The 15,112-nt window shown below is 37.2% G+C and overlaps 1 protein-coding gene across 8 annotated transcripts in view; it reads right to left on the bottom strand.

Annotated features, from left to right (window-relative positions):
- Window positions 1–1,106: 1,106 nt before the first annotated feature.
- Window positions 1,107–15,112, bottom strand: part of LOC131237296 (DNA-(apurinic or apyrimidinic site) endonuclease 2) — a 97,097-nt gene continuing 83,091 nt past the window's right edge. For 5 of the 8 annotated variants that reach the window (XM_058234997.1, XM_058234994.1, XM_058234998.1 and 2 more), the window contains 4 exons: window positions 13,396–13,596; window positions 13,163–13,314; window positions 4,586–5,316; window positions 1,111–1,726 (listed from right to left, as the gene is read on the bottom strand). In XM_058234997.1, coding sequence (XP_058090980.1) covers window positions 1,649–1,726; window positions 4,586–5,316; window positions 13,163–13,314; window positions 13,396–13,596 — 1,162 coding nt within the window. In that variant the 3' untranslated portion in view covers window positions 1,111–1,648. Of the gene's footprint in view, window positions 1,727–4,585; window positions 5,317–13,162; window positions 13,315–13,395; window positions 13,597–15,112 lie in introns of all 8 variants that reach the window. The other 3 variants (XM_058234995.1, XM_058234996.1, XM_058235000.1) reach the window with 3 other exon arrangements.

Here is a 15,112-nt window from a genome sequence, read left to right on the forward strand (position 1 = left end):
TCTGACTTAACCCCGTATCTGTTAACCACCTACTGAAGGGTTACGACACTTCTAAATGGGAAGAGTTTCAGTTAATGGATAATCCATAGTCGGCCTGCAACATCAATGGTTTGGATCGCTTGCGCGTTTGCCCTCACCTGCAACAATGGAACTTAGTGCAAATGTTGCAATGCCTTACCTTTAAAATATAAGGGGAGCACTACCCGGTTTAGAGCTTTACATCGAACCGAGTCAAGCCAAGCCATGCGAAGCTTAGGGCAGATCGCCCCACTCTAACTCCAGCTCGAGCTCAACTTGGCTCAGCCTTTAAGGTCAACACACTAGCTCGCCTCAGCCTGATGATTTGAGCAAGTCGAGGCAAGTCGAGCCCAGTTATCTTTAGTAACGGCTAAAAGCCTAAATATAAGACAAGATATGAATGATATATGTAATCCAAAGAACGGTAATCTAAAAGTGTAATCCATTCAAAACTATCAATATTTTACAAATATATGTTAAACAAAATATAATAAATGTTAAATAGTAATTCAAAAGTGTAATCCATTTAACACTACCAACAACAACATGATATGAATAATTAACCACCTTCAAACAGATGGAGGTGTTGTCTCGCCTAGACTCTCGATCTCGTCCTCTTTCTCATCATCAGCATCAAAAGTTCTACCACTCCAAATTGACTGCAACTAATCTTGTGTATGAATGAATGCTAGTGAAAATTTCACACACACACACACACACACACACACACACACAGAGGAGTCAAGGTTGAGCCAAATTGAGGCCTGAGTTTCGAGCTGAGCTGAGACCAGCCGAGCTACCTGTTGCTCAACCTCGGCTTGCTTTTTTAATGGGCTGAATCTAACAGGCCTTGGCCGATTGAGGCGATCCGAGCTAAACCGAGTCGAGCTAAGCAAGCTTTTTGAGCTAGCTCAGCTCGTGTACAACTCTACTACCATAATCCTTTTTTTAGTTAGGAGTTCAATAAAGAAGAATTGCACTGATGATACATTCTTGGATTCTTAAAAGCAGGCTGACCGATGACCTGATGGCCCACCATGGATGAGCCATACGCCAAAAATGCACTAAGCATTAGTTCATAGTTTGCATAGTTTCTACACAGGATCATTATTACTTGATAAAGTTATAGCAATAATGCTTCAGATTGATAAACCAAAAGGTTTGCTCAGAGATACGTCAGGACTGTAGCAGTTGGATTTTAATTTTTTCAGTGACCCAAACCATTTATTTGATGGGACTCCCCTTGGATGAGGGTTGCTCGAAAAAACTCTCAGATTGAATATTTCAACCCTTCGATTATTCAAGTATGGTGATCATTCATGTTCGAAGCAAAAGAGCCAAATTATCAAAGGGTTGAAATAATCCAATTAAGAACTTTTACTTGTTGACTTTCCACCATACAAAGTGAGACCCGTCGTACAAATGGTTTGGATCATTAGAAGATGACCCAAATTCAAAGGCTAAAAAGTCCCAACTTTTCATATTGCAATAAGTCGGGATCTATTCAATCAAATTGATAAACAAAAAACAAAACAAAAAACACTTTTGAGGCATATTACAGGAGCTTAATATAAACAACAAAATCATCAGAAAAAGACTGAAGAGCATGACCAGGTTAAGAAAGTGCCAATCATCTCTTTTTCCTACTAAATTTTGAGGAAGCCCATTGAAAGTGATTACAACTCGCTTCTGGATTCGATGTGGGACCCTGGAAATAAAAAAACAAGATAAGGGGTTATTTTTGAAACATGTTATCATCCTTTGCACGATATGAAGAAGAGAAATGCAGCTTAACAGGACATGGCAATGCCTATAAGCTCGTTCAAAACAACTATTTACTGCGCTCAGCTACCTAGATGCACAGAATTCAGGAACAGAATACTCAATTAGTAAAAAGAGAATCAATATATAAAGCTGATTTCTCATTAATAGATGCACCCTTGCATTTCTGCCTCTGATAAGACTGAGTTTCAGCTATTTTATTGCTATAAAGAAGGTGGTTTATCCATCACCAAGATCGGATGTGAATAGTGACACCCCTAATACAAATATGCAGTGTTCGAAATATCAGAATCGTGTTACGTATTGCATCCTTGGGATACAAATATGTATCGGTTATTGCACGGGATATATCGTTTGTATCAGGTAATTTATCGCACTTTTTGGGAAACATTGGGAAAATGGTTGAATTTTTCAATGAAACTTTAGGGATTGTTTTTTAAAAAAAAAGACCTTAATACACTTTTAAATCATAACGTCTCAAAAAGAATTACACATAATAGGCTTCCTTTGTATAGGGTCTTAAGATAATTGTCTGACTGAACTAATGCAAGTATATTCAAATTGAATGCATAACATTTAGAGCATATGTGACGATTATTTCTTCAAACAGTCCTAAATACTTTGAAATTAGTCCTCAATTGACAGCTGGTTGAAGGGAAATTTGTAAAAAAATATTATTAAATTTTTTTAATTAAAAATGAATTTTATTTTTTGAAAATTGACAAGGACTTATATTCAGTAGAACAGCCCTAATACATGCTTGATTACATGTTTGGAGTGCAACATTGCAAACAATTTGGGAGAAATTGGGGAAATTTTTGAAATTTCCCAAAAATTTCCCAAATCGAACCACCTACACTCAAATTTCAAAATTGAAGTTTATTTTATGATCGTTTCATCAAGTACTCTTAAATATTTCGAAATTAGTCTCAATTGACAGCTGGTTGAAGAAAAATTTTGAAAAAAAACATGGAGAACATGAAGAACCAATGGATATCGAAATCAAAGCTCCAACTCTATAACTTTTCATGTAAAACATAAAAAAACCAATGAATTTGTAACCATTTGACACTGATTTAACATCATTTCAACAAATAATAATAATAATAATAATAAATAAATAAATAATAAAATAATAAAAATTAAAAATGCTCACCGGATCGAACATGTGGGATATATCAGCACTACTTGTGCGTTTCATATCACACATGTGGGATACAAGATATATTGTGGGATATATCAGCCGATATCGTTGATATTTAAAACATTGCAAATATGATGATTTCAACTTACCCCATGAGGATTGATTATCAGCTTTACCAGTACTTGGCAAGCTTGAGTGTTTATATGACAGTTATCTGGTGCTCCAACACAACCATTATGCTAAGGGCCCTGTTGATTACTAATGGGATGGTAAACGACTGCCAAAGAAAATTAACTTACTGAGCAGTGTTGCCAAAGAAAATTAACTTACAGCCAAAGAAAATTAACTCGCTGAACTAATTCATTTTTCATACTTTATTTTCACTGTGCAAGTCTTCTACTGATTTTCTATTTCTCCTAACATTAAAAAAATAAAAATAAAAAATCAAAGAAAACAAAACCATCAATTGAATCACCAATCCACTCAACCAAGTTACAAATTGAGTGGGGAAAAAACCCTCATTAGACCCAAGTTAACCTTTGAGTTCTCACACCTTGATATACAAAATGCATCAGGCTTTTATGGTAGGTGTCAGGCTTGGTTATGTATCGACATTATAGTGCAAACAAGAATTCATATAAATTCATACTACAACATATCTACAATAACCAGAACAGAAATGGTGTGATGGTATAATGCTCTCTTTACTTGATAGCCTTCACATAAGTTCCACAAAGGTGACAGAGGAAAGCATTCACAAAAATAGAAGTACATGATACGGCACGCAAATAGTGTGTTGCTAAGCACTGTTATCATCAACAAGAACAAAAATAGTAGTAAAAAGTTCATAAACTTAATTGCATGATTACAAAAGTTGGAGTTGATCGCAAGGCTTAGCCTCTTTACTCATCCAGAATCTGCAAGAACTTATGTGAGGCGTACATCTAACATAAGTCGAACCATAATGAAGTTTCACTCAAATGTTTGATAAGTGTCCAAAGTAAGATATCTCAACGGCACTACCAAAATATGGCCCCAAATTACAATCCCTAGTCTATGCATGTTGACCATTGCCAACGTGCCCTATGCAAGACCCAAACACTTGACAAAAACATGGTGTTAGGTTCAGAAAATATGCCTATCTTATGAACCGAATTTACTATGTGATCTTTTGGTTAAGAGCCACAAGAAATTACAGTGGTTTCTTTATATTCTGGCTCTTTCACATATCCATTCTAAGTATTATTTCAAATATCAATTTTGGAGTTTTGATCTCTTAATTTTGAATAGCATTATGATAATGAAAATGTTTAGCATAAAAAATCATTTCATTTACTAACTGCATTTTCCATTTGATGTTGTTTTCTTCAGTGTTGCTAGCTTTCTATGGAACTAAAAAGATGACCGCCCCACTGTTATATTATCATCTTAAGCTCCTACATAAACAACCTTACACCTTAACAACTCAACAGTGTCCCACTTTTCTACATCCTTGAGTACCTTGCTTGGCATTTCCACTTCTGGAAGAATAAATAAATAAGAATAGCACTCACATAAAGTACTAAAATTATCCATTGAGTAACTATAAGAGAAAAAGCCTACATGATATATACATGAAATGTTATTGCAAGTGTGAAGTACCTTTGCACGAGCACAGACATAAAATCCACGGCCTAAATTGGGACCTGCTTTCTTCACTGACCGTACAACGCAAGGTTCACCATGGCCGTTGCAGAGCGGTATACTTCTCTGCATTAACTGTTGAATCCTTTGCCACTCCAATGCAGCACTACCATTTTCATTTTCCAAAGAACAACATGAATTGGTGTCAGTTTGACCTTGACTGATTGGATTTATGCTGAATTCATCATTTTGGGAACAATTTCCTTCCCCACCATCTATAGGATCTTCATTAGGGGAACATGTCTCATTGGGCACATGAAAAGAATAAGGGTTTACTTTTGAGATATCCACTTGATCATGCAAAATATCATTTTTTGCGTTACCAACATCCACACTTGAGCTAGGCTTCTTTTGAAAAAATGATGTCAATGTGCGTTGAGAGCAATTCTCGTTTCTTGCTTTTTTCCTTTTTTTCATGCAACTATGAGATATAGATTTGATTCTCTCATTTCTCAAAATGATCATAGAATTCTCCTTGACATTCTCATCATCAACACTGTCCAAATATTTGTTTGTACTTGGAGCAGGACCTTGAGTTTCCTGGTCAGAAGTTGGAATTTTTTTATAAATAGGATAGAATGATTCTTTCACATTCTCACTGCAATTCTCTATTGTGACTTCAGAAGTTGAGCACAGCACTCCATCCTCCATGACAACAGAAACTTCTCTTTGTTTCGCAAGCAATGACACTGCATAGAATAATGATCAAGTAAAAAAGCAAATATAAAGACGCTTTAAACGCATTAAAAAAACAGCTCATGAGTTCAGTTTATAGACATGGATTCAGCATACCTAGTAGATAAAGTTAGAAAATAACAAAAGAAACATTAATGTTGACAAGAACTGTGCTTGTATTTGAAGAAATCACACACACACACACACACACACACACACACACACACACAAATGCAAATGCATGTGAAAAGCAGCGGTTTTATAAATTTAATTATAAAAACAAATAATTTCATATTTAAAAATTCGCTAGAAAAAAATCATTAAAAATAATTGTACAAGGACATTTGGAGGAACCAACCTGCAAACAAAGATATAGATTAGCTAGATGTAGAGAGATTATAGGTTTCCTTAAATGCTAGCCCACATGCACCCTATGCACTCCAGAAAAGGAGGAAAAAAAAAAAAACCATTTCCTTTCAAGTGGAAGGGTTAATATTTCTGACATTTTCAGGGCATGGTCCATGAATGGTAGCATGCAAACAGACCAATGGCCTGATTTCATATGGTGAGGCCATTTTAATTCTAATGAGAAATTTACTAAAATTTCCTATTTAAATTTATATATATATTTTTATAATTAAAATATTAAATAAAAACCATAATAGAACTTACTGATTGCAAATTTATTTATACAATATTTTCAATATTTTAAAATTTAATTACAATATTTAATCAGTAAAAATTAATTATAAAAATAATTATTATTATTATAAAGAGATTTTCCTAATTTTATACGTTTTTATGTATTTTTATAATTAAAAATTAACCAAAATTAATTTTTGTTAAAACTAACATGGTCCACTTCACTGATATTTAGCGCTTTTGGGCATGATTTTATATGATGTGGTTTACTTAAGCTTGGGATGGGCCTGATTTTTGGGCGCTAAAGAGAATATGAGGGGCTTACATGATGGATGGATTGGATGTCTTAAACACATCAATGTTGAGCCCCACACATTGCCTTGTAGATTAAGTTTTGGGGCTTACTCTACAAATCTTTGTAGACAATCTTGCCTCTAAATATATGATACCTTGTTTTGCAAGCTCTGAGAAGTCCTTTCAATAAGGAGTCCCACAACAATCCATCACACGATTCACACCAGACAAGGGATGGATAATTGTTGCCCAATAACTGACATGTGGTGGGGTTTTTTGAAACTATCTTTCCATCTATTAAGTAAACAAAGGAATTTTTCTATGGAAGATTGATGAGGATATCCAAGCACCATATCCAGTATATCAGAGGAGGAAGCGAGTTGTGACCCACGCCCCGATTTCTCTATGGCTAGATGATCATTCTGTGGGGCCCAGCTCCAGATCGTAGGTGTGTGGAAGACCCCACATGCATACTTGGTGCATCATTGAAAACCCTACATTGGAGAGAGATGCATGTGGGCTGCTTATTGGGAGCATGGAGATACGTTTTACATGTGGAGACACGTTTTTCACCTTAGCAAGGAGTTATTTTATATTTGTTAGAGAGTTAGGGGGTTGTCTTATTTTGGTTTAAAAGTAGGAAGTACTTGGGACTTTTCCTTATTGAGAGGTGTCTTTTTGTAAAAGTCCCAAGTTGAGACTATTTAAGGGTTATGGGAGCGCTAATTTGGGTATGATATAATTATTATGAATGAGATTTCTTTCCTAGGGTTTTTCCCCATGCAATTTCTTGTCATTAGAATCGTGCGATGCCTTGGTGTGAAGTCATTAATCTTAATCCAGATAAGTTTTCTTCTCTCTATTTCTCTGTCTTTCAAATTTCCCTTTTATTTTCCACTTTTTCTCAACCCATCTCCACAATATTCATTCCCAATTCTCATCCTTACTAAAATCCAATCCATACCACATCAAAACCTAACCTAAGCCCACACCTTCTCTTTCCCAACCCATGAACAGTGCAGTGAACAGTGCTATGAATAGTGATTTCTCACTTCCATTCCCTTTTCTCCTATTTTCCTAACTTTTAAACCCCAAGTTCCTAAATCCCCAATCCCAAACCATTAACCTAATTCTCAATTAATCCAAACTTATAATACTTGAACCTTGATGGACATGTGAATCCCATCGAATGTAGATTAATCCCTATGCTATAAATGGAAGTCCCATCTTCCATTGGGCTTATTTCTCTTTGATCTATACGTTTAAGGATCCATACTGCAGGATTGTAGTTAGGTCTTGAATCTAAACATAGTTGCTTACTCGAGTACGTTTTATATATGTGGTAGATTATATATTTTTTGTTTCTCATTCATATGATAATCCATTGATTAATCTTATGAGATCATTTTAGCCTAGTCTCACGTCCTGCATCAGAATGGTGGAGCAAGAAGAACCATAATCTAGTCAAGCCATCTCCACATGACATGTGGCAGGGTATGCTGATATGCAGGGCCCTATAACAGATGGTTTGTCTAAAAAATCTCATCTACTGTACAATCCCATCCATCTAATATGTGGCCATATCATGGATGGTTTGTCTAAAAAATCACACCTATTAAAAAATCCCATCCAACCTATGTCCATTAAAGTGATGGTGGAAATAAAAAATAGTTCACAGTCAAATAAATGGAGTTAGTATGTGGACCCAAGTGGTATTCATCCCTGTATGTTTCCTGTGAAGAGATGACTCTACAGTATTACAATTCTTCTGTCTTTACCATATCATCTCCCTCCCTCTATTAGTTGAAGAATCCAGCATGCAGAAGTTCCAGGATCTTGGCATGGTCGGAAAGTGATTCATTGTGATTCCAACTAATGGGCCCTACCTTGGATTAGGCTGCAATATATAATCCACAACAACATGCAAAAATCAGCCCTGTCTGCTCATTGGCTGGGCCAAACCTTGGGAGTCATTGGACAACCAATGGTATGACTCAACATACAGGCGTGGCCCACGTAAGGATTGGATTTGGATAAGTTCGAGGTTTGAAAAGTGATCTTCATATTGGGCTCTATAGTCTCCATTGGCACTGATTTCTTACCCTGGTGCTGTGTACACTAAGACGACACATTGTTAATAGGTAGTTGTAATGTGTGAAGTGTATTTACCCATGGATTATAATTTTACTAAAAAAATCCTATAGATTTACCAAGAAGTACTTTCAGATAGTTTTATAGATATTAGAAAAATAGGGTAAATCTGGAATGTAAAATGGGTTGAAACTCCATTTTATAGTAGTCTCGGTTTTGTACGAGTAGAGAGAATTGTGTTAATCTTATAATGTGTATTCTTTTGTTATTCCTTTTGGCAAGGGGGAATGCCCAAAAGAACGTGGGTGGAGGTAGTAGGAAAAGACATGACCTATCCTTAACTGAGGATATGGTTGTCAAGAGAGTGAAATGGTGGAACAGGACTCATGTAGCTGACTCCAATTAGTTTGGATGAGACTTAGGTGCTGGTGATGGAGATGGTGATGTGTTGAGGGTCAAATATTGCATATTAGACCCCAATGATTGCCTGGTTTTGTGAACATGATAATGTTTAAGGTTCTATTTTAACCGTGTTTGTGTTGCAAGGTGAATTTAAGAGCTTGGATTGAAAAGGGTGCTAAAAGTATGGATTTGATGCTTAAGAATCAACAAGGCAAGGGACGGATCTTAGGGGACCGAGATCGAAGAATTCACACGCCAACGATCCAAGAAAATCAAGTGATTGAAGTTAAAAGGGCCCGAAAGTCATCTTGAATACAAGATCATAGGGTTCCCACCATCCGTTTCGCTCGAAACTTTATATCCGGCCTGAGGACCCTAAATTAACCGTACAAGTCGAAATTCAGCCCTTGGATCCATGTGGAAGTGGCCCAACGGACAGACCAGCCCACATATCATTGATTTGGGGCCCACCTGATCTCTGGATATGCCTCAATTTCGGTCTCAACCCCTTAAATTAGATGAAAAAAGGGATGGACGGAGCAGATTTCTCATGAACATCATGATGGACCCCACCTGGGGATGTGCGCGCACACGCAACGCACCAAACCAGGATTCCTGGTCAAGGTCGAGTTGACCCAACGTTTCTCACCAGACGATGGACGTGCGTCCGCTGTGATGCTCGATAGGCCACCACCGTCCATCATTTGGTCGATCCGAGCCGCTCATTGGATCCAGGGCGTGGGGCTGACCATAACCATGCTATCCTTTTCGTCCCATGCACGTGTACACACGTAGATCACCGTCAAACGTAGGATGAACGGTGGGAAGATTCGATCCTTTGGGCCGCACTAAACTCTAGCAAAAGTACCCATTCCTGACCGGTTTTTTGCCATGCATCCAATGGACGGAGTGGATTTCTCCGTCAACTTCAATCATAGGCCCCACGAAGCATCAGCGCAAGCTGATTTCCACACGCCCTGCGTCCATGAAATCTGGACGCTGTGGGCCGTTTGATGATCATGATCTTGGTCGGATGAGTGATCCGGACCATCCAAACTCCTCCCATGGGACAACCGACCAATCCCAAGGAGCCTAAACTGAACAGATCACCTGATTAGATCTCCTTTGTGCCAAACACGGGTCAAACGCAAGACCGTTTGCGTTTTCTTACTGCGTAAGTTCTATGCACACCACCGCCACAACCGACCGACTCTCCTTGCTGTATAAAAGAGAGAACGTGGAGGGAAAGAGGCTATCATTTGGACATGGAGATCAGCATGGGTAGCCGTGGAGGTAAGATGGAGATAGAGAGAGAGAGAGAGAGAGAGAGAGAGAGAGAGGTGGACGTGGGACGGCCTAGAGTTTGCTTCTTCTTCTCCTTTCTTCTTCAGTTTTCCTTTTCCTTTGATGTTTTTCTAAGACTTTAGACCATCATGTCTATCATGAGCTAAACCTCTTAGCTAGGGCTAAGAGGTGAAGCTTGTGGCATGATTGGGATGTTTTCTTTGTTTTGATTCATGTCTTGCTAAACTTTCTTGAATTCTAGTTTGATTATGAAGGAATATTTTTAGTTTTTAATGGTTTGTTGTGACTCAAATATATATATATAAACGTAAATATTACCTTTTGTTTTTTTCTTCCAAATGTTCAAATACTCATATCTTCTTTGTTACTTGTTCGTTTTTAATAGTCTTTATCTTGTTTGAAAGATAATCAGATAAGCTTTCTAACAAGACTAGAATCACTTCAATCGAACCTCGTTTGACGTGCTGAAAATATGTCCGTCCAGTATATGAAATCAGTTGTTTGCAATTTGACCAATGATCTGCTTTTGATGATATTACGATCATTGGAAATGTTGACTGATAAACTTTTCATAGCAACTGAAATTATCTTAATCGAATCATGTTTGACTAGTTTAAAGACAGCCAAAGTTTTTCCAATTTTAGTCAATCGACAATGCATGGTTTTGATAAACGAGCTGGATCTCCCTTATCATGACCTAGATTGGAGGAAATTTAAGTTTGTTAGGAAGATCATTTAACCATCTTTCCAATGAATCATAAATCATCCTAATCGGTCAGGATTTGCCTCCACTAATACCATGACCATTTTATATATCAGGACAACTGTACTTTCCTCTTCCTCGATTTTGAACATATGACCTCTCACGCCTCAACACACGTTATTTGAAAAGCCTAAGTGGTACAGAGAGTGATCTATATGGGCAGAGAGGATTCAGTTTATCCATTTTTGCATGTCAGTTGCGTCATACAAAGAGTTTCAAGGGTTTTGGAGTTTGAATGCTCGACCGTGACCGAATCGCTACTGGATTTGGTGTTAGCCGATCGGGTCCGTTAGTTGTCTTCGGCACATGCCGAGTATGCTCCCAGTTTGATCCATTTGAATTTTCAATGATTTCCAAGTCAGTAAGAGACAATTCATTGAAGTCAAGTTGAAGTTCAAAGAGTAGCGTGTCCTTGTTTTAGGTGGGGTGTCTACATATGCATCATATTTTAATATAGTTGTTTTAATTCAATCAGACAGTGCATAGCTTAGGACCCTATACAAAGGAAACCTATTATGTACACTTCTTTTTTGAGATTTATGATTTAAAAGTGTAAATTAAGGTCTTTTTTAATAATCCTTGAAGTTTTATTGAAAAATTCAACCATTTTCCCAATTTTCCCCATGTTTTCCAAAAAGTGTGATTAATTACGCATACAAACGACATATCCCGTGTGATAACTAATTCGTATTTGTATGGCAAGGGTGCGATACATTGCACGATACCGATATTTTGAACATTGGTTAAGATGACAAATCAAGAATTACCCCAAAAATACCATTTCTGATATCTTGGGTCAACAATTCATAAGAGCAGGGGGATAGAGAAGGATGTTATCCAGAGAATTGAAGCTGGTGGAAAAGGTGAAGATGTGCTTCTAGAGTTTCATGTAATCGCCACGTACCAATCAAAGTTAAGGAGATACTATCCTATAGCCATAAGACCAGCCATGTTTTAGGTCTCAAAATTATATGCTTTATAGACATATTTGAACACAAAATTATTTTCAACCCTATATGTAGTAGCGCAAACAAATGCAGGAGAATGATATACATATGAAAATAATTGAGAAACAAAAACATGGTAAACTGCTTACACAGTAGAGTATTTACATATGCAATGGATTCCTACTAAAATGCTTTAACGTGTGAAGCATATACATATGTAAATGTTTACAGACAAATGTTGCCTAATAGTGGTGCTAGGTCATTGTTGGGCCCACATGGTGCATATGAGATCCAACCCATCCAAAACTGATGTGCATTGAGCTCAAAAATCAGGTGAATCAAATCATTTTGGTGGGCCACACTATAAAAAACAATGTACAACTGCCAAAAACTCCCAGGTGGTGTGGTCTATGTACTACGTATATGGCATCCAACCAAACCATGGGGTACCATAACGGCCATTACGGGGCCATAAAGACTGTTCCGTAAAGGTAAGGGTGGCAACCGTTACACATTACGGGGTCATAACGGTCGTAACAGCCATTATGAAAAAAGAAGAAGACTCATAACGGCTGTTACAGTCCCTGTAACGGCCTGTTATACCCCCCATAAAGGCCGTAACGACCTTGTATGCAGGTTTTTCAGGTTTTTTTTTTTTTTCAATAAAAATAAAAGAGACTGTAATGGGCATTATTGCCCCTATAATGGCTATAATAGCCCGTATCGTAAATCTAATGGTGGTGGCCATTATGGCCACCGTTACCGTTATAGAATACCTTGAACCGAACAAAAAGGTTCACCACACCATGATGATGGGATGCCCGAAAAATCAGGTAAATGAAATCATCATATGGGCTCCAACATTTGAATTTGGAGGTTTATGGGCATTTTTTCCATCTTTTCTATGGTGTGGCCCACCTGATTGTTGCATCAGGCTGATTTTTGGCTTGTCTAACCACCATGGTGGATCACACCTATTGGATGGGTTGGATGTTATACGAACACCGCATGGGCACCGCAAAAGCACATTTCCACCACTAATATATGTATGTATTTAATTTTGGAGGTTTTTGAACCTTTTTGTAGTGTTTTCTATCGTGTGGCCCACTTGATGGTTGGATTGGCTTTATTTTTGGGGCATCTAACCACCATGGTCAGTGGCATCTATTGGATGGGTTGGTATCATACACATATTAGGTGGGCCCCACAACAGCCCAGTACCACCACTATTGTAAGTAAATATGTATGTAGGTATGCATGTATGAAGGGAAATATATTAATTTTCCTATAAAATGCTTTCTAAAATGCAGAAATGGTGTTCTAGGCCTAAATTTAGTGACTATGCCAACTTAGGAAATAGAAACATAGAAGATGTACAAGAACTCGTATGAATGAATAAGAAATACTTTCACTAACCAATGGTCTGTTGCCATCCACGGACCTCAGGAACATATCTGGCAGCTAGAGGTGGGGTGCTATGGACTGGAAGACTGGGCATTTCACCTAAACAAACATAAACAGGCGCATGATCTGAACCTTCCAATCTTATGCTTCTCCCTCCTTTCCACCTGTGAAATGAAACAAGAGAAAATTGCATCCTTGCAATGCAAAAGAACATTAGCTAATGACTACGTATTTCTAACATTTACCTGGGCATACTGTCAGGCTTCCACCTTTTAAACTGAGTTAGTATATCACATTCTTCCACATGGCAATCTAACAAGTTGTGGACTTCTATGTCATGATTTTGATGCAAGCAAGGTCCAGCAATGAGAATATGATCAATCCTTGACCCACAATTGAATTCTTCAGCACCATCATCCATTGACCAGCATGTGTATGAATCTTTTCTTTTAAAATAAATATGATGGAAACATATACAAAAGGTAACTCAGAAGACATATAACAAATACGAAAGAGTCCTAAAAGTAAAAGTACACATCCTCAAGAAAGAAAACAAGAAAACATTTTATGGCAAACTATTCAATGAGGAAAATGAACATGCCTATATTCATGGTTTATTGAAGAAGAAGAAGATAGGAGTTCAACAAATAAGAAGATTAATCCATTGCTTGGATTAATTGACTAATCATCCTTTTTATTTTAAAAGAACTAAAAATTACAAGTTTTCCCTTATAATTGTTGCAAAACCAGCAAAAAAAAAAAAAAAAATGTCTGCCATGCGTGCAAACAAACACAATATACCATACGCACCGCATGTATGTGTACAAATACAGCACACTTCCACAATCCCCCTCGTATTGGAGCATATACATGAATCATTCCCAACTTCTAGATAGTAAACTTCATCTGATAACATCATATGGGTTTCGTGAACGCATTGCTCAATTGATCAGACCTATGGATATACGGAGTAACAATTTCCTCATTTGCCACTTCCTTACAAAGGGAGTCAACTTCAATGTGTGCTCATGGAAGACATGATTACTAACAATGTGAGTGGTCACCTGGTTATGACAATGAAGTGGCAAAAGACTACCGGGTTGGAGACTGATCTCTTATAGCAACGCTCATACTCTGATAAGTTCAGTAGAATGCGACATAGCACAATATTTTTCCTGTACACTAGATAAGCTACTATAGACTGTTTCTAGGTGATAAGATTACCTCCAAGAAATGTGCAATCACCAACAAAAGAATGACAATCAGCAACAGAAAAACCAAACAAAAGAAGATGCCCATTGAGATGGGTGCAATGCTCCTTTTCCAAGAGATGTATTCAAATACCAAAAAATAATGAAAAGAATACCATAACAAGGAATATGAATAAATATCATTGAGATCAAATGATCAAGGAGAATACATAAATTGACTAACTGTACCCCCAACATGACATAAGGTAATGCACGATGACATGGGTACCGAGTGTACTGGTAGCATCGTTCGGTGTATCCCCAATATATCGATAATAACCCCAATATTATTCGTATCTCCAGCTCGGTGATACCGATAACACTGGTAGCATCAGAAATTCCAGGTATTGACGATATATTACCGATATATCGATATCGCCAATGTATCACCAATATCTGCGACTGTGTAAATTCCAAGTGTTGTTTGTATCACCAATGTATCTATATCGCCAATGTATCACTAATATTTTCAATTGTGTGACTAGGTGTCCATTGTATCGCCTGTGTATCGGTGATATTTTGATAATATCGCCAATGTATCGATATCACCAAAAATCTGTTTATTTTATAATATAAAAAAATCCATATAAATTTTTTTATTTATTTATGGGCACATGGTTGTATGATGAAATGTATGTTTGTATGTGTGTATATGTATGCATGCATGGATGGATCATGGATGGATGTATGTATGTATGCATGGATGAATGGA

The sequence above is a fragment of the Magnolia sinica genome, chromosome 2 (genome assembly GCF_029962835.1).
Source record: "Magnolia sinica isolate HGM2019 chromosome 2, MsV1, whole genome shotgun sequence".
Classification (NCBI taxonomy): Eukaryota; Viridiplantae; Streptophyta; class Magnoliopsida; order Magnoliales; family Magnoliaceae; genus Magnolia; species Magnolia sinica.